Source organism: Euprymna scolopes, chromosome 39 (assembly GCF_053919585.1).
Source record: "Euprymna scolopes isolate OS-2025 chromosome 39, ASM5391958v1, whole genome shotgun sequence".
NCBI classification, from domain to species: domain Eukaryota; kingdom Metazoa; phylum Mollusca; class Cephalopoda; order Sepiida; family Sepiolidae; genus Euprymna; species Euprymna scolopes.
In genome coordinates this window covers 81,081,619-81,104,821 of record NC_136520.1, presented here as the reverse complement: position 1 = coordinate 81,104,821, position 23,203 = coordinate 81,081,619, and the positions used below count along the sequence as shown (strand labels likewise).

At 32.2% G+C, this 23,203-nt stretch overlaps 1 protein-coding gene across 1 annotated transcript in view; it reads left to right on the top strand.

Annotated features, from left to right (window-relative positions):
* Positions 1-22,855, top strand: part of LOC145263935 (uncharacterized) — a 35,948-nt gene extending 13,093 nt beyond the window's left edge. Inside the window, exons 10-14 of the mRNA XM_080121008.1 lie at positions 2,569-2,646; positions 9,747-9,782; positions 10,738-10,781; positions 15,411-15,445; positions 20,397-22,855. Coding sequence (XP_079977134.1) covers positions 2,569-2,646; positions 9,747-9,782; positions 10,738-10,781; positions 15,411-15,445; positions 20,397-20,515 — 312 coding nt within the window. The 3' untranslated portion in view covers positions 20,516-22,855. The remainder of the gene's footprint in view (positions 1-2,568; positions 2,647-9,746; positions 9,783-10,737; positions 10,782-15,410; positions 15,446-20,396) is intronic.
* Positions 22,856-23,203: the final 348 nt, after the last annotated feature.

Below are 23,203 nucleotides of genomic sequence, written 5' to 3'. Positions count from 1 at the left end.
GCTGGACATTATATATACAAATGTAGGCAAATGTGGGCATATTTTATTTGTTTGAACATATAGGTTCTTTTTTTACAATTGTCATAAAATTTTAATCATAGAATAGTATTATAATCTTCAAAAGGCTGCAAATTTTCATGTAGTTTTGTTCCATTGAACTAAAGATATGAGCATTTCAATATACAATTTAGCTACTAGTATAGATATATCCATAAATATACCACCTTTTTTTGGCACTTTTATAAGTTCTAAATCTCAGTGACTATTGATCAGAATTTAACAAATGGAGGCCGTCGGAAAGGTTATGGCCTGAATTGTGTAGTGGGCTATGTGGCATTAGCCTTTAAGGTCGCACATTAAGGGGGTCATCCATCATCAAGAGCCAATTTTTAGCACATTTTTACAGCCATAAAATGTTTCAATCATAGATATTTATTTTCATAGTTTTGCACATGAATTATAAAATATCTGATATTTTTTCAAGACCTCTGACCTTGATGGAGGGGAGACTGAATCTTGCTGCTATGGTTTCAAATGATCTAAAATAACAGCAAGGGAAGACTTGATTCCAAATATTTCTCATATGTTATATTTCTCTTCTTTGGTTTTCATACGTAAAGTCAATTTTAAAGTGTATAAGGATTATTTGATATTGGAGAAATTAATAATCATACCCTATTTCCAAAATTTCGAAGGTAAACTTCATCTTCAGTATGTCTTCTTTTTTTTTTGCCATGTTGTTGTTGGTGTACAAAATCAGCAAGTAGAAGTCCATTTGGTGTTTTCACGGTAGTCTTTTCAAGTATCGGAACAGTACGTTGGTCACGCAAAATTTATGTTAGGGTTTGTGTTCCTTTTATAGAAGTGTTGGTTGAATTTTAATAAAATGAAATACACATTAGATATGTTTGAAGCCAAAACAATGCATTATTACAAAATAGACACATATTTATTTTGTTTGAAATTTTTATATTGGAATTCATAAATATATTTCGAAGGTAAATTTCACCTTCAGTATGCCCTTTTTTTGCCATGTTGTTGTTGGAGCATAAAATCAGCAAGTAGAAGTCCGTTTGATTTTTTCAATGTAGTCTTTTCAAGTGTCGGAACGTTATGTGGGTCACGCAAAATTTACGTTAGGTTTTGTGTTCTTTTTATAGAAGCGTTGGTTGAATTTTAATAAAATGAAATACACATTAGATACGTTTGAAGCCGAAACATTTCGCTATTTTTTAGCAATCAAGCTATAGAGAGACTTTTATGTTTGACCCCATAGAAGAATCATAACATGAAAAGCAGTTTAGTTTAAATACTAATATTTTCAAATAATAAATTCGTTTTTGGAAAACCTGAGTAAAAAACAGAAGTTCAAAGATTGTTTCGAGAGAATATCAGCTACAAAGAAATTTTCAGTTTTAAAGAATTTTCTCGTATTTCCAGATCTAATATTTTTCTCATTACTATCAAATTTAAATATGCCGTTACTTGACAATGGACACAAATGCCTGCTCTGTTATGTACAAGCTTTTTTGTTATTTATTTTTATTGTTAAATTCTAACCAAGAAAAAGGCATACACATCTTACTACTTATTTTTTAAATATGCATTAATAATCTAGAATTAAAACATTAGTTTATAAGACATAATAATATCTACTTATAATAATGTAAGAGTATTAAGTTATATTATATATAAGCAAAATTCAAGCTGATGAAAAGTAACTTTTGAATCAAAATATTAGATTAAAAGACAAATTTTAAAATCTTAAACCGTATTTAATGCAAATAAACCTTGTTTAAATTATAATAATTTAATAAAAAAATTCATGTTTTGAAACCAAGTTAAAAGATCAGCAGAAATTTAAAGATTGGTAATTAAAAGTTTATAGCCTCTTTTCTTACTTGTGTTAGAGGCAATCACCTGATCCAAGCTGGAATGAACTTCCGTGCACCAATTTTTAATCAAATATTCATTCTATTTCTATGATATTTCAATCTGCCATTACTGGACGAGTACATAGAAAAATTAATTGGCTTCTAAAATGAAGAGTTTTCAGTACATAAAAGCATGACTCCAAAAATGCAGTTTTGTTTAAAGGGTTTTCTTTCTCCCAGTTGTTTTTTTTTTGAGAAAGATAAAAATAGGTATCAGATGTTTTAAAGACAATATCTGTTAAAAATTTGTACAATATCTGTTAAAAATTTGTACAATATCTATTAAAAAATTGTACAATATCTATTAAAAAATTGTACAATATCTATTAAAAATTTGTACAATATCTATTAAAAATTTGTACAATATCTATTAAAAATTTGTAAAATATCTATTAAAAATTTGTACAATATCTATTAAAAATTTGTACATTATCTATTAAAAATTTGTACAATATCTATTAAAAATTTGTACAATATCTATTAATATTTGTACATTATCTATTAAAAATTTGTACAATATCTAGTATAAATTTGTACAAAGTCTATTAAAAAATTTTACAATATCTATTAAAAATTTGTACAAAATCTATTAAAAATATAAAACAAACTTTTTTCCACTTTCTATGTTCGTCAGGCTAAAAAAAGAAAACAACAAGATGATGAGGAAATAAATATAAAACATCCCTTTCTACTGAGCTTTCTACCGAATTTTGTAAGTATTCATTAATTTTTCAAAATTCCATTTTCTGTTTAGTGAAGAACTTTTAACCTCCCTTTTGCATATTTTCAATCTATGAGCTAATAAAAGACTATTCAAGTCATAAAAAATGTAGTAAAACAATCTAACGTCATTATCATAACAAATGTAGTAAAACAATCTAACGTCATTATCATAACAAATGTAGTAAAACAATCTAACGTCATTATCATAAAAAATGTAGTAAAACAATTTAACGTCATTATCATACTACAAATGTAGTAAAACAATTTAACGTCATTATCATACTACAAATGTAGTAAAACAATTTAACGTCATTATCATACTACAAATGTAGTAAAACAATTTAACGTCATTATCACAGACAAAAATGCACATTCTTGCAGGGCAAATCACCAATAAGCATTTTTGGTATAGTTTTTTTTTTTTGCTGAATTCAATCTACATATGGTACTTTCTTGCTTGAATGCCTTATTTTGTGTCTTGGGTAAGTGAAATTTTGAATATGACATTTTCTGACGACTTTAAAAATTTTTGTCACAAATTTAGGCCCATTTTTCGCTAATTTTTCACACAAATAATGCTCTAGCTCGAAAAATGTAAGTTAGAAGTAAATAAACCCTATATGATTTTGAAAGGTTCACTTATATGCTACAGACCTAACCACATGCCTAGGTCTGTGCTTGTGAAGGGTGGCTGAAAATAATTTTGGCTTTGCATGAGAAAAACTTCTTCATGGAGACTTGAATAGTGTCATAAGCAAAAATCATAATTACCTATATCTATTTTTCAACTTTTCCTTTGATGATATAAGCCATTTATTGAAAATCCATGGGTTGAAGAAAAAAGACTTGAATAATTATCTGTATTCCTTTGTCAAACAATAAATTTTGTTGTAATTATATTAGGTCGGTGCAAAAATAATGTTTTTTGACGTTGAACTTCACCTTAAACGTTATTAATCGAAATAAGAACTATGAGAATTGACACATTTTTGCAAACGAGAAACAAGTTTATTTATACCATTAGCATAGAAATCCGATGAAGTCATTGGAGGCCGATTCGGCATTATCTTTGCTTTTGAAGCACTTTTTGTGTAGGTAGTTGTCCAGTTGTTCACTGGACCTCTTGCCAGTGATTATGGCAGATGAGGCAAAGTCTCTTAGCCCAATTTGTCCAGCTTCTGCAGGGTTAGTTGAGCAATATTAGGCGAGCATTGTCATGGAAGAGAATTGGTCTCTTCATATTGATCAATCTCGGGCACATACGTTAGAGCTTCTCTGGCATCCAACTACTATGCTGAACGTCGCCAGTAGTCATAGAGGATCCGCTTCTCATCACATGTCACAATCTGCTCAAGAATGGGTTGTTTTTGTTGCGCAGAAGGAGCGTAGAAGACACCTTAAAACAACAATTTTTTTTTATTATCATTCAATTCATGCGGCACCCATTTATCCAACTTATTGGACTTCACTATTTGCTTATAAGACTGCTGAGTGGTTGACCTCGAGTTCAACAGCAACTTCTCGTGTGGTTTTGTGAGAATCGGCTTCAATTAAGGCTTTTAAATGTTTGTTATCAACCGTAGTTGGCTGCCTGCGAGGTTTTCATCATCATTGTGAAATCTCTTAAACGACCATTGTACCACACATTCTTTAGTGGTTCCTGGGACAAATGCATCATTGTCATCTCGGCAGATTTCGGCCTAGTTTGAACTGGAACAAGAAAATCATGCAGATATGAATTTTGTCCATGCTGTCGAAAAGCCTAAAAAAAATGAATGAAGAAATTGAGAATGGTAACGAAAAACACGATTCGATAGAGCGAAAAACGTGCTTTAAAATGATATATAACATGGCTATATATATCAATGAATTGATACAGAAATCATATATAAAAGTAACATATGTAAGAAAACGATATTGTTTTTGCACCAACCTAATACATAATTTAACTCAAAATTTCCATTCATATTATTGCTCTATCTTGCATAGTGAGTTTTCTTTATCTGCCTGCTATCGTCTTATAAATATTGATACTAATATTTATTTGGACTTTATATTTACAGTATTATACAACCTGTATTCTTACTACACTTCAGTATATTCAAAATTTATTTTTTAAATATCCTAATATATCATGCAAAAAACAAAGCTCATTATAAATAATTATAAAATTTATATTTTTAACAACATTATATATATATATATATATATATATATATATATATATAAAGTAGTAGCGTTCGTGTGTGTGTCTGTGAGTACAACTCTCCTACAGCCCACACCACTGGACCGATCATGACTAAATCTGGCATGATGATGGTGCACACCATTTTTCACGGTTACGAACAAAGGTCAAGGTCAGAGTCTATGTATAATATACTCTCCTACAGCTCACACCACTGGACCAATCATGACTAAACCTGGCATGATGATTGTTTCTCAAGTAAGGATGGTGCACACTATTTTTCAAGGTCAAAGGTTAAGGTTTTATTTCGTACGGCTTTTCATAAACTCCCACTATCCCAGGGCGCCACTATAGCAACAGCTAACTTGTTTATGATCACTCTCCTCTGCCCCATCACCTCAACCTATCTTGATGAAATTTGGCATTATATTTCTGGAAACACAACTGCAGCCGACTTCTCACAATTGCTTCTCTAAATTGGTAATGGTTAGTTTCCAATCACTTCTCCACCTGACATAATTAAGATTCCGACAAAGTTTGGTAAATGTATCAGTAATATGAAGCAATTGAAATAAAGTTTACTCGGACCTGCAAAATAAAAGAAAATCACCAGAGTAGCTCTAATATTTTTTATTTTACTTTTGTTAGTTTGAAGAGATCAAGGGGCTCCTTCCTAACACTTGATTCTATTACAGTTTAAATTTATATCCGAGGATTTTTTAAAGGATAGACACTGTTCCCTTTATGTCAGCTATCTGTATTTCCTTAAAGCTTGACTTTCCAGGAATTGCTTCTAAGTATTTCTGAAGGTTCTTTTTTATTAAGCCAGTTTCTCTCGTCACATCTGATATAATTTCCTTGTGTAGCTTTACAATAGCTTGTCTCACAGAGTAATCAAGTTTTGGGTGTTTCGCCATGGTGCCGGCTGATGTAACGTTTACAAATGACTAAGACTTATTCTTTAGAGAAAATCAAAAAAATTTAATATAGCATATTGTTTACATTGTTTTTCTCAATTTTGTCCCTTACTTTCCTATTTTGAAAATAAATAATTGTTATAATTCTTTTTCTATTCTTTGTAAATGATTCAAATTTTAGTATGTTATTATGGCTGATAACGACTACGAGTTGTCAAAATTTCAGCTTTTCACAGTTGTTATTTCTAACAAATATGAGATTTTTAAATTTTGTCCCTTAGTTTTGGACGTTACTATATATATATATACATATATACTCGGGGTTTTTATTTTCAAAAGTAATGGACTAATGAATTCAACAAGGTTGTTAGATAGTGCTCAATAAAAAGAGCTGATAATACTTGTTTATTGTTATATAAACATGCTCACATCCCGCTGCTACAAATAGCCACTTGTTTCAATCAAACAACAGATATCATCAGGCAGCGACTTGACTATTCAAAAGTTCAATGAATAATGGATTTTTATTTTAGGTAGGAACTCTTTAGAAGTTGGAGTTAAAAAACTTAAAACACAGGACTTTAATTAAATAAAAAAGTAAAAAGGGAGAGGCAATTTAAATAAAGTTAAAAAAAACACCCCCTATCAAATCACCCAAAATCTATCATTAGGCATATCCCCAAATCCATTAGTAAAAGAATCAGTGACAATTCTTCCAATCTTGAAACATTTAATAAACATAAATATTTCTATAACACGGCCCTTAAGGATAGTGGATACAAAAACACCCAAATTGAGTTCATAGAACCAACACACCCAAACACAAATACAAATAGAAACCGTAAGAGAAAAATCCTGTGGTACAATCCCCCTTTTAATCTGAAACTTAAAACAAATCTAGGAATGAAATTCTTAAACTTAATTAAAAAGCACTTCCCTATTAATAATATACTACATAAAATTTTCAATAAAAATACAATAAAACTTAGTTATAGCTGTAATGAAAACCTTGAAAAAATAATTAAAAAACATAATAACAAAATATTAAACAAAAATAGCACACCCATTGCTACCGAAAGTTGTAACTGTAGAATTAAATCAAAATGCCCTCTTAAAGGAAATTGTCAAATTACTTCTGTAGTGTACCAAGCAACTATTTCTACTAAGGAAAATCCGAATGAAAAAAAATATTACATAGGAATGACAAATAACAATTTTAAAGAAAGATTTACCGGTCACAAGTGCTCTTTTGAAAATAATGAGTACAAAAATAGAACTTCCTTGTCTAAATATTACAATGAACTAGTAGAGCAAGGTTACTCCCCAATAGTAAATTAGAAAATTTTAAAGAAAGCGAAAACCTGTTCATCTTTAAACTCGCCTTGCTACCTATGTCTTTATGAGAAATTATTTATACTTACTTTTAGAGAAAGAGATAAATTATTAAATAAGAAGCACGAAAATTCAATTAATTGCAAACATTATAAAACCCATCTTTTAAGTAATTTAGTTTAGATATAAAATTTAAATAAATTAAAAATTGTCACTGATTTCTATAATTTATTAATATTCTATTAATATACTTTCTCCTCTCCTGATTTCATTCTTTACTTCTCCTATCTTATATACCTGTGTGTCTATGTGTATATGTATGTGTCTATGTATTTATTTTATGACCGTGTGTACTTAGATCTATATATTTCTATATTATTTGGTATACCCTCCCATGTTTATTCAATCCATTTGTATGTTTCTATGTGTGTATGCATCTATCTGTACCCTTGCCAAATTATTTGTATTCTTATGTATTTCTATATATATAATTTATGTAAATTATACATATTTATGTGTGAGTATATATATGTGTGTGTGCGTTGTTGTTTATTAGTATATGATTGTGTGCATATATTTGTGTATTTTGTGTATGTATGTGTCTACATAAGATTATATATATATATGTATATGTATATATGTGTGTATATATATATATATATATATATGTATATATATATATATATATGTATATATATATATGTATATATGTGCTTATTAGTATGTCGGTTGGTTCTCTGTGAGTATATACATATGTATCTTATTATTTTTAATTTGGGTACTATCTACCTGTGCGTCGCTATTTTTGAGTATTTCGTTGATTTAATTACTTCTTTTGCCTGAATATATTTATAGGTAAGTGTACTTGTATCTGTGTTATTAGTAATCTGGTATTGAATGTATTATTTTGTGATTTAATATGACTTTATATCTATACTTAAATAGCTTAAACTTCCAACTTAATAGTATAGTTAGACCTTTACTTATGTGCATGTATATGTGTATATATATATATATATATGTATATATATATATATGTGTGTGTCTGTGTGTGTATATTTGGGTATATATATGTGTGTGTGTATATATATATATATTTGTATTGTATTCTTTTTATATACATAAATATTAGTAGTTTTTTATTTATAATTATTGGACCTATTTAATTTATTTAATCCCCTCTTATGGCTAAATATATTATATTAAAAAGATAATAAATATTAATTTTATTCTGTTTTTATTATTATTATTATTATTATTATTATTATTATTATTTTTATTATTATTATTATTATTATTATTATTATTATTATTTTTATCATTACTATTATGTTTATTGTTATTAATAATAATTTTATATTGTTTTATCATTATTTTCTTCTTTTATTCATATATTTATCTAATAAAAACGCGAAAACTTTAAACTTATATCATTTAGCATAAAGGGCCTAATTAATGGTAGACGTATGTTTGAATTGCGTTGATTTTACTCGTGGACGTATGTAAGAGGATAAATATGCTAGCCGAATACATTCACTGCCTTTTTTGACACGTTCATTTCTGACGCTTTGATTGTATCTTCTGTTTGTATTTGTAATAATATGTTTCATTACTGAATTGTATAATTGTTCATAAAGTGGTTGACACGCAGATTTTTTCTTTTTCTTTTTCTATATACTGTCAAATTCTTACTTTCTCTCTTTCCCTATTTAACTAGATCTCATTATTCTTTCCTTTTCCTTCTAGTTCTTATTCTCTTTATTATAACCATTTATTTCTTTTTTCTTTTCTTCTCCATATATATATATATATATATATATATATATATATATATATATATATATATATATATATATATATGTATATATATATATATATATATATATTCTCTCTTCTTTTTTTCTCTATTTTGTTTTCTCTATATTTTCTTTCTCTATTTCTGTCTCTATTCCTTTTTTCTCTTCTCAATCACTCTCTCCCCATTGAAATTTTTTTAACTTTATTTAAATTGCCTCTCCCTTTTTACTTTTTTATTTAATTAAAGTCCTGTGTTTTAAGTTTTTTAACTCCAACTTCTAAAGAGTTCCTACCTAAAATAAAAATCCATTATTCATTGAACTTTTGAATAGTCAAGTCGCTGCCTGATGATATCTGTTGTTTGATTGAAACAAGTGGCTATTTGTAGCAGCGGGATGTGAGCATGTTTATATAACAATAAACAAGTATATACATATATATATATATATATATATATATATATATATATATATATATATATATATATATATATATATATATATATATATATTGGAATGAAAATATTAGATTATATAATTTCATTATCAAATGATTAACTCTGGTGATTTATTTGCAAATAAAACCTGTAGTTAAAATTTTGAATAATATCTACTAATAAGAATGTTAAGGGCCTTAAGTTCAATAATCAATGTAAGCTAATAAAAGTTCAAGGCAATAAAATTATAACACGTAATCTAATTTTACAATGATATATCTTCTCCAATGCAAAAAAAATAACTTATGTTCTGGTAATTTTCCACTAATAATAATCAAGTTTGAAACCAACTTACAGAAAAATGGCAAAACTTTAAATACTTGTAATGAAAAGTTTTTTACCCTCTTTTAATCATTTGTTAGGATCCATCAACAAGCTGGGCACAAGAGAAAAATTCTGTAAGTAATTGATTATATCATTACCCTTTTGCATATAGTTTTTTCTTAACCTTTTATCAATGAAAGTAAATTATAATAAAGATAAATGTAGGCATTAAATAATGTCTCTCATTTTGAGTTTTATTAAATATTATATTTTTAAAAAGATTGGTGCATATCAACAATTTGTGTATGCATAGTATGCAGTTTTTGATAAACTTTAGCAAGTTATGAAGCTATTTTTATAGCTATTAAGCTATGCAGAAGCTTCCGTGTCTCATGCCTGTAGGTAATGTTAATATGATATGCAGTTTGGTTTTAATTCTGATATTTTTCATTAATAATAAATTCCTTATTTGGAAACCATTAATAGAAATCCAATGATTCGTTTAGGAGAACATTAGATTTAAAAGTAAATGTTTAACTTTAAAGAATTTTCTGATAGTTTCAGATCGAATATTAATCTGATTTCCATCAGATTTAAATCCGCAATTACTAGACAATAGACACAAATTGCATGCACCTTCTATGTTATGTACAAGCTATTTTGTCATTTATTTTTATTGTTAAATTGTTACAGAGAAAATAAGTGTATTTGTTTTACTGCTTTTTATTTTTCCAACACACACACATACACGTAGAATAAAATATTTGATTATAAAATATAATCTAATTTTCAAATGATAAACTCTTGAATTCAATTACAATCTATAGTTTCAATTTTAATAACATCCACTAATAATAATGTAAAGGCATTAAGTTTTAACATCATAAAATGCAACTTTCAAATAAAACTATTAGATTATAAGACAATGCAATTTTAAAATTAAATCGCAATGCAAATAAAACTTGTAGTTTAAAATTTATTATTTATTTTCTAATAATAAAATATATTTTTGAAACAAAGTTTAAAAAACAGCAGAACTGCTAAGATTGACAATGAAAACTGTTTACTCTCTTCTTTATGTTTTATTAGGAACCATCTATCAAAAGGTACATTATTCACCAAGAGGAAGCTCCGTAAGTAATTTATCATATCATCACTTTTTTTTTACAGAGTTTTTACTCAACTTCTTATCAATGAAAATAAAAAAAAATAGAGATCGGTGCTCTTCAACAATTTGTATGTAGATGGTATGCAGTTTTTAGTAAACTTTTCATAGATATCTGTACGAGATGTTGCCAAATTATGATTTTTGGCTACCATATTTTTTGTAATGAAAAAGTATGAAAGAGGCCAAATTTGGCCTTCAAAAGGCTAATCTGTCAAACCTTAGAAAGGCCAAATTTTAAAAGCAATATGGCGGCCTCGAATATCGTACATTAAATTTAATAAAAAATTATGAAAAATAATAAAAATGAATTTTTTGCTGGTTTTATTTAAGCCTTTGGGTCTAATAATGTTTTATATAAAAATAAATAGTTTCTATAATATTTTATCTGTCAAATAATTTACGCCGCTAAACTACACATTTACCATAAACTTCTATGCGTAGTATTTAAAAGCAAAGAAAATGGTCATCTAAAATAAAAAAGAATATTTTATTCCTGTCTGTCTGTCTGTCTCTCTCTCTCTCTCACTCTTTGTCTCCCTCTTGCTCTCTCTCGCTCTCTGTCTCTCTCTCTCTTGCCCTCTGTCTCTCTCTCTCTCTCTCTATATATATATATATATGTGTAAGTATCAGTCCATCTGCCTCCCAGCATGGCTCCCTATAATCTAACTTGCTTGGTTTGTGTATGTTGATGTGTCCGTGTGTATATGTTTACGAAATCTGTTGTTCGCCTGCTGGTATTACAAACCTCAAATATCGTGATTATGTCTTTGTTTTAATTTGCATAAAACAATAAGTTGGAAGAATACTATGTAGGGAGTTGAGCAGCAAAATGTTTCTTCACATTAGACTTGAACTTCTGCGTGTCAGTACAGTTGGGAAAGCAAAATCCCAGAAGCGAGTTCCAAAGTCTAGAAGTTCTGGGGTAGAAACTATTAGAGTAAAAGGCTTTTGTACATCTAGGAATCTCGATTGTGTAAGAGTGGAACTTTGTTGCTTGTTAGGTTTGTCAGGGGTGTTTACGTCGAGGGGGGTACAAGGGGTTGTAGTTCATCAGAGCATCCACCATGAAAATACTTTTCAAACAGGCAGAGGAATGCAACATTTCGTTGATGGGACAGAGGTTGAAGCTTAAATGACAGTTCAGGACCTATCAGATTGGCGACTCTCTTTTAGACCCTGTCCAGAAGTGAAGGACTAGTAGCAGATGCACCAGCCCAAGTGTGACAATAATACTCAATACATGGCCGAATGGTCGGCTTATAGAGGTACAAGATACTTTCAGGCATAAGTAACATTCTAGCACAGTAGAGAGAGCCCAGCTTCTTTGCAGCAGCCTTGGACATTGCTATTGATGTATCTGTTCCAATTGTTCCTTGTGAACATTAAGCCGAGGAGTTTGAATGAAGTTCTTTCATGTAATGTATCTTTAGCCATAACTATTTGTGGTTGAGAAGGTTTTTCGTAATTATTAAAGGAAACAAGCTTAGTCTCAGCAGCATTGAACGTTACCATCCATTTTTTACCTCATTCCACTACAGACAGGAGGTCTTTCTCTAGGATTACCGCTATTTCCTTGGATATGTATTTATTCGTTTTCTCCTCATGTCTGTTATAGAGTGTGGTGTAATTAGCAAATATATTCATCTGGAGGCTATTTTATCAGGGAGGTCATTTATAAACATCAGGAATAATAAAGGTCCAAGGATCAACCCCTTAGGTACACCCACATTTATATCATATTGTTTGGATGTACGACCATTGAGGACAACCTGGATTCTTCTCTTATTTAAGAAGGATTTAATTTTGTTAAGTATTAATCCAGTAATACCATAGGATCTGATTTTCATGAGAAGACCATTATACCCTGTCAAAAACCTTAGATATGTCTAGGGCTACTGCCATCCTCTCCCCTGCTTTATCCAGCGCATGGGATATACGTTAAGAGATTACAATTAGAATATCTACAATAGAACAGGCTTGCCTAAATCCATATTGTTGGTCAGACAGAAGTTTATCAACTGTAAGGTGGTGGACTAGAACTTGATTAATTATGGGCTAAAATATTTTGGCAAAAAGAGAGAGGAGGCTAATGAGACAATAATTTAATGGGTGAGTTTTGCCAGAATTCTTGTAAACTGGTACCACAGAAGCAGTTTTCCAGCAGTCAGGAAAGCATGATTAGTTTAGGCATTTATTGAAGAGTTTGGAGAGAACTGGAGCAACCTCAGCAGAGCATTTTTTTAAATAGTACAGTTAGGATGAGATCAGGTCCACATGCTTTTGAGGTGTCTAGTTTTTTATGATATCATGTACTTGAGAAGGGATGATTTTCAGATCATCTAATGTGTTTTTTGTCCGCAAAGGAAAATCGGAAAGGGAGTGGTTTGCTGGATCCAAAGTAGAGTTTCAGGTAACTGACGGGCAAGCATGTTAGCTTTCTCGGTTGCCATGCCAACAACCTCATGATTGTTGGATAGTGAGGGAATGGCCCATTATTTATTACACTGTTGTAGATTTACCAGAAATCACAAGTTCCTACTTTCTGTGCTTCAATGCATTCCCTGGTGGTTTCGGTATATTCTCTCTTAGCTATCACTACTTCTTTCTTAGAATTACTTCTATAAACTTTTGTCTGTTTGTACTGGACTTATGCTGGATAAATCTGTGGTATGCATGTTGCCTCTGAGCAATGGCAGCTGCGCAAGTAGGAGTAAACCATTGGGGAGTGTGGGGTTTACTTTAGAACTTCCCTGTGGGAACATGAGTACAGTCCTGGGTCGAGGGAGGGCGATAAAGAAAATATAGGTAGCTAACGCTATGTTGTAAAGTTAATTTAAAACACATGAAGGCCTGGTCATGTGATTCTAGTTTAGATTCCCTAGTCATGGAGAGTGAGTTACGAATATAGACTCCAAGTTTGTGCATGTGTCTGTCTTTACGACAAAATGGAAGATAACCAGACATGTTAAAGATGTTAGAGGGGATGGAGGAGTGCAAGTTAGTTTCACTTTATGCTAAGATATCCGGGTAGTTTGCTAAGAGAAATGATTCTACATCATCTATGCTAGTTCTAATATCTGTATATATGTGTGTGTGTGTATATATATATATATATATATATATATATATATATATATATATATATATATATATATATATAGGGAAATATTCATCAATAATGGTTATCCTGTTGACCTTATCGATGACTGTATTTTCCAAAAGGTTGATGATTTTAAATCCCCTAAAAAGTTTGGACCCTTGAAATGCCCGGTTTATTTGAAATTACCGTGGATTGGGGAGGGGAGTAATAGAATTTCCAAACAGATTCGAAGAAGTATTTACGACTGCTTCAATTCTGTGTCTTTGCATTTGGTATATACTACGAGACCTGCTTTTCCGTCTTTTCACAAGGATAGTTTGCCTTACATCCAAAATAGTAATATTGTATATCAGTTTAGATGCCAGTGCGATGCTGGTTATGTTGGGCGAACATTCTTGCACCTTTTGACTCGTATAAACCAGCATGTTCCATCGAAGATCAGACAAGGGAGGATGGGGTCTGGTGGTCTCCCTCCTTCTGCAGCCTTGGACTCTGCTATTGGCCAGCATTTGGTTGATAACCCGTGCTGTGCCAATAGATATAAAATAGATTGGTTCGAGGTGCTACATAGAGCGGACTCCAAAAACCATTTAAAGATTTTGGAGTCTGTCTCTATTGCGGTGCGTCAACCTTCTTTGTGCCGGCAAAAACAAACATCAAACGCATTGTTTCTCTTTGGGGAACTTTGAATTTTTTCTCCTGCTTTTTTTTTCCTCCCTCGTTGTGCCAATATTTTAATAGTTTTTAAACGTAAAAAAATTTATTTAGTGTCCCCGTACTTTTGGCACATTTAATAAGTTCCCCATTAGAACTCTTTGTTTTTTGACACAATATTATTTTGTTCGCTATCGATTTTCTCCTGACGAGATGATAGCCGAAAGAGCTCTCGAGAAACTTCCGCCTATTATTTTTAAAACTATATATATATATATATATATATATATATATATATATATATATATATATATATATATATGGTTATGACTTACTAAGCTATTTTGCTGATATATTTACTTTAGTGAGCTTTGCCACATACTTGAGAACAAAATGGTATCATTCAGTATGGTATTGGGCCAACCAGCTAAGCAGAGGATTGGTTGATGGAATTTTTATGGAATAACAGAATGCAAAAAAAGTAGAAAAGTTGCATTCAACTTCAACTTCAGAGATTGAAATTGTGAAAAATAATAAAAATTATTTAAGTAGAATGAAAGCTACTTAAAAAAAATTATCAGATATTTCCGGGAAAGCTAGATTTGTGTTTTCTTTTTTAGATTTAGAGCTTGTGATTGTGTTCCAGATATATTGCTGTCAGTAGCATTCGGGAAAAGCATTATAATTTTTTTATCAAAGATCGAACTTTAGACATAATCAATAGTGTTTAAATGTCACACATAAAAAGATCGACCATTAATTAAAATAGAAAGAAATATATTAATATTATTAAATATAATTAGTATTTTTATTATAAAAATCTTTTCTTTCTTTCCACAGCTCGTACGAAATACTTAAGGACGACAACAATACAGGTAAGTGTAGAACTGATTAAGTCTCATTCCAATCCAAATTAGTATTCATTTAAAACAAAATCAACCGAATGTGTGTCCGTGATAACTGTTTTCCAAATTGCCTTCCTCACTGAAATAATTTGGATGCATAGCAAAAAAATACTCTTAAAATCAAAATTTAAAATGATCGTTATTTTTTGTGACGGAGTAAATGAGGCAACCATATAATTTTCAATGTTTCAATTACTTTGTGTAACAATTAAGATATGTCATATTGGAAAATAGGACAAGACGGGATTAATTATAATCAGCAAAAAATAAAGAACTCTTCTAAAAAGTCTCTCCACTAGTAGGGATACCTGACATTGCCCGGGCAAAAGTGTAACATCACTTGTACTACCTCTCTTTTCCCTCACCCACCCCCCTCTTTCTTCTTTTTCCCAATCCTATCTCTGGACATACACACGCATAACTCGAGTCAGCATAATGGATAATATTATATATCCAGGGTTACGCTGATTTAACAAATACCACTTTTTGGTTGATTGCTGTGTATTTTTCACGTATTAGTTGGATGTACAATTAAACATTTGCCTTGTATGTAATAGATGATTTGAGTGGGTTCTTTACTCTAATTTCCTCCAAATTTATATTTAGCAAAATAAAATTCTGCTGGACTTCATCTCGTTTGACAATAGCAAGTATGCAGACTGGTCTGAAAGCCTTGTTGTTATGTTTTGTAGGGTTCATAATAGCACAGTAATACAAGACGTACGTATTGGATTCGGTTTATGTAGTCTTATTGATTCTTTCACACATCGAGAAGATCTGCATAAAAAAACACACTCATAATTGCTGCTAGCAACTTCTAATTTAAAAGTGCATTTTGCGACAGTTTCATTCAGCATTGTCAACAATTTGAGCCATCATTCTGTCATTTTGCCCTCGATTGGTGCAATGACTTCAGATCTCCTCATGACAGATAGGGTCATGCAGAGTAATTCCTGAGATCCAACAGAGAATTTTGGTTTCCATAACAACCGATCTTCATTCCGCCTTCCTCATTGTTGGCAACTGCTTGGAGTTATACAAACCTTCCAACTTTAAATGGTTGTTGATCTTGCAGTCAAAGAGGATTCTGCGATTATACGTCGTTTGAAACACATCAAATTGATGTACATACTACGGGAATGAATTGCAAGATTCAACCAAATTTTTAGAAGGGCTAAAACTATTGAATAGCTGTAAAGTTTTAAAAGAAGAGAGATACATAACACTATATTTCTAAAGATGTTGCATGTATAATTTTTAATTCAGGACTTATAATTAAAAATAATAGCATAGGATCTAGATTAAACAGATCAATCAAACAAGGGGATAATTCAGGACATTAATATTCTATGCAAAAGATGACATTAATTTGGGTAAAATCAAAGGCTGACAATTTTCTAGCACATTCTGAATAATCTTCCCATGCAGGAATATACAAAGGTTGCTAATTATTCTAAATAATACTGCATAGCAAACTTTAAAAGATGGAATTGATGCTTTCCCATGCTTACAACTAAGTTTGTGGGTAATTGTTGTGTAAAATCAAAGTTTAAAAATTCTCTAGCAGAGTCTGACCAACCTTGTCATGCAGGAAGACACAAAGGTCGCTAATTATCCTAAATAATCAGTTTCTTTCTAATTCTTAATTCTTAATCTAACAGACTCTAAAGGATTTTTTTTTTTTTTTTTTTTTTTTACACAGTGATCACCACTTATCAAGGCCCGGAAGCCACTCAGGGATAAGGGTTATTGCAAGTACATCACGTTAGTGAGGAGATTTTATGAAGTGTTTAATTAGGGGGGGCGGTTCATTAGGAATTTGTTAACATTAGACTTGAAGACATCCAAGTTGTAGTCCGGAGGGAAGCAGGCAGACGGAACAGAGTTCCACAGGCGTGCAGTTCTAAGAAAGAAGCTTTGCTCATGAAATCCGCGTTTTGATTTAGGCACAGATATAGAGTGGGGGAAATTTTTCACAGTGGATTCAGCTAGACGGGTGTTTTTCGTGAAAGTTTGGCGAGGGGGGACCAGGGATTGGAGTTCAGACGAGCACCTGCCATGAAAATAACGATAAAACAAGGATAGGCTCGCAACGTCTCTTCTGTGGGAGAGGGGTTGCAGGGTAGAGAAAAGGGCATCCCCCACTAAACTACGAAGTCTATTTTGTACTCTGTCAAGGCATGATAGGCTGTTTTTGGCAGCTCCTGCCCAGATATGGCAACAGTATTCCATCCTTGGACGTACTTGGCTTTTATATAGATAGAGAATTGCATCAGTAGTGAGATATCTTCTGGAGCGGTAGAAGGATCCCACCATCTTTCCTGCGACCTTGGCAACAGACTTGATGTACGTGTTCCATTTCAGATCAGGAGTAAAGGTCAAACCCAAAAGCTTGTCAAAACACGGGGCCTCACCCAGACGAGAGCCATCAATCACAATTGATGCCAGCTGGGGATCAGAGCATTGATGATGTAAGGATAGGAGTTTGGTTTTAGATGCATTAAAGGTAACTAGCCACATCTTCCCCCACTGAACCACGCGCTCGAGATCAGAGGAGAGAGAATCCGAGAGAACTTCGTCATTTACAGCCTTTGATGTGTTGCCGTAGATGGTCGTGTCATCAGCATAGATGTCAACGAATGATTTAAGTATGTGTTTAGGGAGGTCATTGATGTAGATCAGGAAGAGAGTTGGGCCCAGGATTGACCCCTGAGGGACTCCAGCATTTATATTGCAGGCCTCCGATTTTTGTCCATCTACCACTACTCTTATGAGCCTATCGGAGAGAAATGATTTAATGATTGAGAAAACATTTCCAGTTATACCGTAGCTGGAAATCTTGTGAAGTAGACCCTTATGCCATACTTTGTCAAAGGCCTTTGATATGTCAAGAGCAATTGCCCTAGAAAGGAAGCCTTTGTCAAGAGATTCACTAATCCTGTGGGATATAACCGTCAGCACATCTGCGGTAGATCTTGCAGAGCGGAAACCATATTGTGTGTCACTAAGAAGGTTGTTTCTGCTGAGGTGGTTTACTATTTCTCTATTTAATATTGATTCCAGTAACTTACTCATAACACAGAGAAGACTTATTGGTCTGTATTGAGAGGGAGATGACTTATCACCTGAATTCTTAAATACAGGGCAAACTGATGAGGTCTTCCAGGGGGTCGGAAAGCACTTCTCCTTAAGGCAGCGCTTAAATAGTTTCGTAAGTATGGGAGCAAGTTCTGGTTGAAGCTTTTTTAACACTATAATTGGGATGCCATCAGGGCCAGTTGCTTTACTGGAATCTAGGTTTTTTATTAGCTTGGCGACCTCATGCACGGATATTTGTATATTACCTAGCTTGTTCTGTGTTATAGGAGGAAATATGGGGAGTTGATGGCCTTCGTCGCATAGGGTAGAATTAGCTGCAAAGTTCTTTGCAAATAGTTTGGCCTTGTCTGACGCTGACGAGATAACCTCTGGTCCATTGATAATGGTTGGGATAGAACGCACACTTCTGTTCAGGATCCTATTTGTTATTTGCCAAAACTGGTGGGAACCAAGCCGTTGATCAGCTACCTTGGATTTAACAGACTGGGCATATAGCTCTCTTGCATTTTTTATTACTCTTTTACAGTGGTTGCTGGCAGTCCTGAAAGCAGCTTTAGTCTCAGTGCATCTATTACGTTGGTAGTTATGGAAAAAGTGATTTCTGTGCGCGATGGCAGCAGCACATTCTGGGGAGAACCATGGCTGGCTGTTAGGTTTTTGTTGGAATTTTTTTGATGGTATGAATTGGTCTATGCCTACAATTAACCATTCGGTCAGATCTGATACTATAGAGGACACTTCCTTTTTAAACATGGAGTGCAGAGGTAAATCAGATATGAATGTACGGAAGCTATCCCAGTCAGCCATAGAGTATCGGTATACAGTACGGTGGAGGGGTACGTCTGATGGCTTCTTACATTTTGTTTTTATCTTAACTGATACGACGGAGTGGTCGGAGGATCCTAAAGGAGAATGAACGGTACATGAACATAGCTCAGGGGAAGTTGAAAGAAAAAGGTCTAAGAGGCTTGCATATTGATTGGGTGTATCGGGCACACGGGTGGGTTCGCGAACAATCTGAGTGAGGTCATAAGCAATGGCAAAATCATGACAAAACCTCCCCTCATCATCTGTCTTATTTGAATGGGTCAGCCATTCCACGTTATGGACGTTGAAGTCACCACAGATGTGGATGTTAGCCGAGGGATGTGAAGACAGTATGTGGTCTATTTTCTCAGATATGCTCTTAAAGATAGTAACTCCGCTGTTGTGGGGCCTATAGAGGGCAAATATAAATGCAGTGGTGTTAGCAAGTGCAACCCTGAAGCACATATAGGGTAAATTAGGATCTTCTCTAGAGATATCCCTGCCACATGGGAAGCCATCCTTAATGTAGGCACATATTCCATGCCCATGGCGATCTTGGGAGTCAGATTTAGCTGTTAAATTGGAGTATCCATGCATTATGAACTCATCTAGGGAAGTGGTCGGCCCTATTCCAGTTTCACATAGAAATAATATGTCCGGTTTCGTCTCCTGTAATTGGGTTTCAACCTCTGGAAGGTTGGAACGTAGACCCCTGATATTGGAGAAGGAGACCTGGTAGTAGGGGTCTACGCTGGAAGATGGGGTTCTAGGTTTAATCGAGTTTTTATTCTGGAGATATTTCATGTTGAGGTTTGGGGATTTGTGGAATAGGTCGGCATACTTGGTTAGAGCAGTACAGAGAGGGAAAGTAAGAGAGAAAAAGACAGGAAGATTTTTTTTTATTTGTAGCACACGAAAAGGTATGAAATTAATGCGTCCCCCCTGGACATCTTGTTTTTCTTTTCAATTCTTATTTCTTTCAGTTCTTTATTTTTTTCTTTCTTTTCCATTTCAGTGGAACAGATGGGCACCAGAGGAATTATTGTAAATATTGTTTTGTTGTTGTGGTGGTTGCTGTTGTTGTATGGCTTTCTTTCACGTGCATTTTCAGTCGTTGTTCAATATTTTTTTTAACTTAACTTGATAAAATGTTAGTTCCCTTCCATCAGGTAACACATCACTTTCTCCATTCCAGCATATCTATAACCTTTGGTCCTGCATTTCTAATGTATTTAATACATTTCGTATGAATCTGATGATTTTACTGTTTGTATTGGTTTTCCTAATCTTTTGAGACAGCATTCTTTTTAGAAATGTACGGCAGGGATCAGATGAAAGGTTGTCAACATCTTAAGTGCAAGAGTTTCTGTGGAACGAACTAGATTCCAAGTAAGCACTCTTGATTGTCAGCCCATGGAAGGTTGTATATGCATTGCATAAATAATTTGCAGCTGATGTATACCAATAGATAACAATTGTATTGAGACTGGAAGGTCGATTAAACAGTTCAGAATAACACTTAGTCTGAACATAAAGGTGAGGAAAAAATGATGCTAAAACAAATGTTTCAACATAAGGTAATACTAAGCAGAAAAGCTGAAAATTCCATTAAAAATCAAACATTAGAATTAGAGCAATGTGTTAAGGATGTTGAGACAAAAGGAAGAAGAATCCAGTGACATGTAGTAAATAAACAGAAAGCATATTTGCAATTAAAAATGACGTATATAAAATATGTTTGGAAAGCTAGAAAACAATGCATATATTTTTTTTATATTTTTTTATAAACAAATTTATTTGTTTATTCAGATATTTCAATGATACACATCCTTGTCAATGAAAGTCTTTTTTTCTGGCCTGCACGGTGGAATCCACATGTAAGAATGTTAGTCTATAACGGTATGATTTTCAAAAACAGTAATCAGCAGGGTGTCGCGTTAGTTGCGCAAAATGAATCAAGAAATGTGTGGAATCCGCATGTAAGAGCGTTGGTCCGTTGGTCTTATAATGGTATGATATTTATCGTGTTTCTGTGATGTATATTTAGAAAAATTTGTGTGGATTTTTCAACTTGTTCAGCAGCAGTTAATTCTTTTAAACGTTTTTATCAAATAGACAGAATTTTGTATGAATGCTTTAGTGAGGAGATTCTCACAATTGCATAGAAATGGGAAGATTAATTTGCCTTATGTTTAGAACATCAACAAAATTTTGGTGGCAAATCATGGGTCATAACAACAGGTAGCAAACATTAGTTTACTTGAGTAAAATCATGGTAATAATTTCTACAAAGTTTCCTTTGAGAATTAGCAGAGCTTCTTGTAGTTCAATCAGTTAACTAAGGTGGATCTAAATGGGAGTTAATTGTGTATGCAATTTCCTGTTTATTTTTCTCGGTAGCTGTAATAAGTCCCGGTTTACAACTAGTGTTTCTGCTGATATTGCCCATCAGGACTGCCTTAACACCATACACACTGTTGTGCTCTTCTGGAACAGACACAACATCTTCTGCTAGAAGAATTTCCATCTAACCGACGTTGGGTATCTTGCCGTGAATGAGATATTTACCATCAGTGCTTTTTTCTTTGCTGTATGTTTCGCAGTCTTTGGTCCCTTGATGTTCTCAATCATTTTGTCACCATTTTCTTTCGTAACCTTTTGTATTGCAACATGTCCTTGTCAGTTATGCAATAAATATCCAATGCAAATAAGATTATCATAGTTCTAGGTCTGTTTACGATTGTTAGTTACCTTCATTTGCCGTTTCCCTATCGATTTCTGACTTATCTATAATTCTCTTTTAAATTCATGTTTGGATCAAGGAGGCACATATGCTGTAGTCGTAATAGAAAAGCATTAGCAGAATATGCCCAACTGTTGAATGATACATCACCTCGAATAAGTTCCATAGAATATCTAAGGATTTTTCAAATACTGAAACTTAGTGAGAGTTAAGTGAAAATGTGTATTTTACCCTTCTCATTCTTATATATTTTAAAATATCCCATCTCTTTAATTTATTCTTAAACTAGTTCAAATTATACTAAGCCAAAAACAACAACCATATATAATTAATATTATCTTACTCTTGTATTAGTTCGAATTATGCATAGCCAAACACAAGGACAAGCATATAGTTAATATTATCTTATTATTAAACTTGTTCGAATTATGCAAAACACAAAAACAACTGTATAATTGACAGTACCTCATTTTTAAACTTGTTTGAATTATGCCAAGCCAAACACAACAAAAACCATATAATTACTATTACCTTATTCTTAAACTAGTTTGAATTATACAATGCCAAAATAGCAACCATATAAATTAATGAATAATTAAATGAATTATACAATATCAAAATAATAACTATATAAAATAACAACCATATAAATTAGAAATCGCATAAATAATATTACCTTATCCTTAAACTAGTTTGAAGTATACGGTTAAACACAATAATTACATTACGTATTCTTAAATTATTTTGAATACTGCTGATACAAGAACACCAACCATACAATTGACATTACTTTATTTTTAAACTAGTCAATTTAAATAAACTTTAGAGCATTTTGGTTTGAAATAAGAGAATCAGACTCCAAATACTGTTTGTAGTTAAAATAAAAAAATATTTTTAACAAACATTTTTATCGATTGATTGTTTTACTAAGATTTAAGATCAATGCATACTGTATGCTTGTTGCATTTACCAACTGAACTGTAATAGTTAAATAAACCTTAGAACAAAGGCAACGAGTTAGGTTTCTTTTACTTATGTGTCAACATCATTTTTAAAATCATATTATTAAAAATAACACT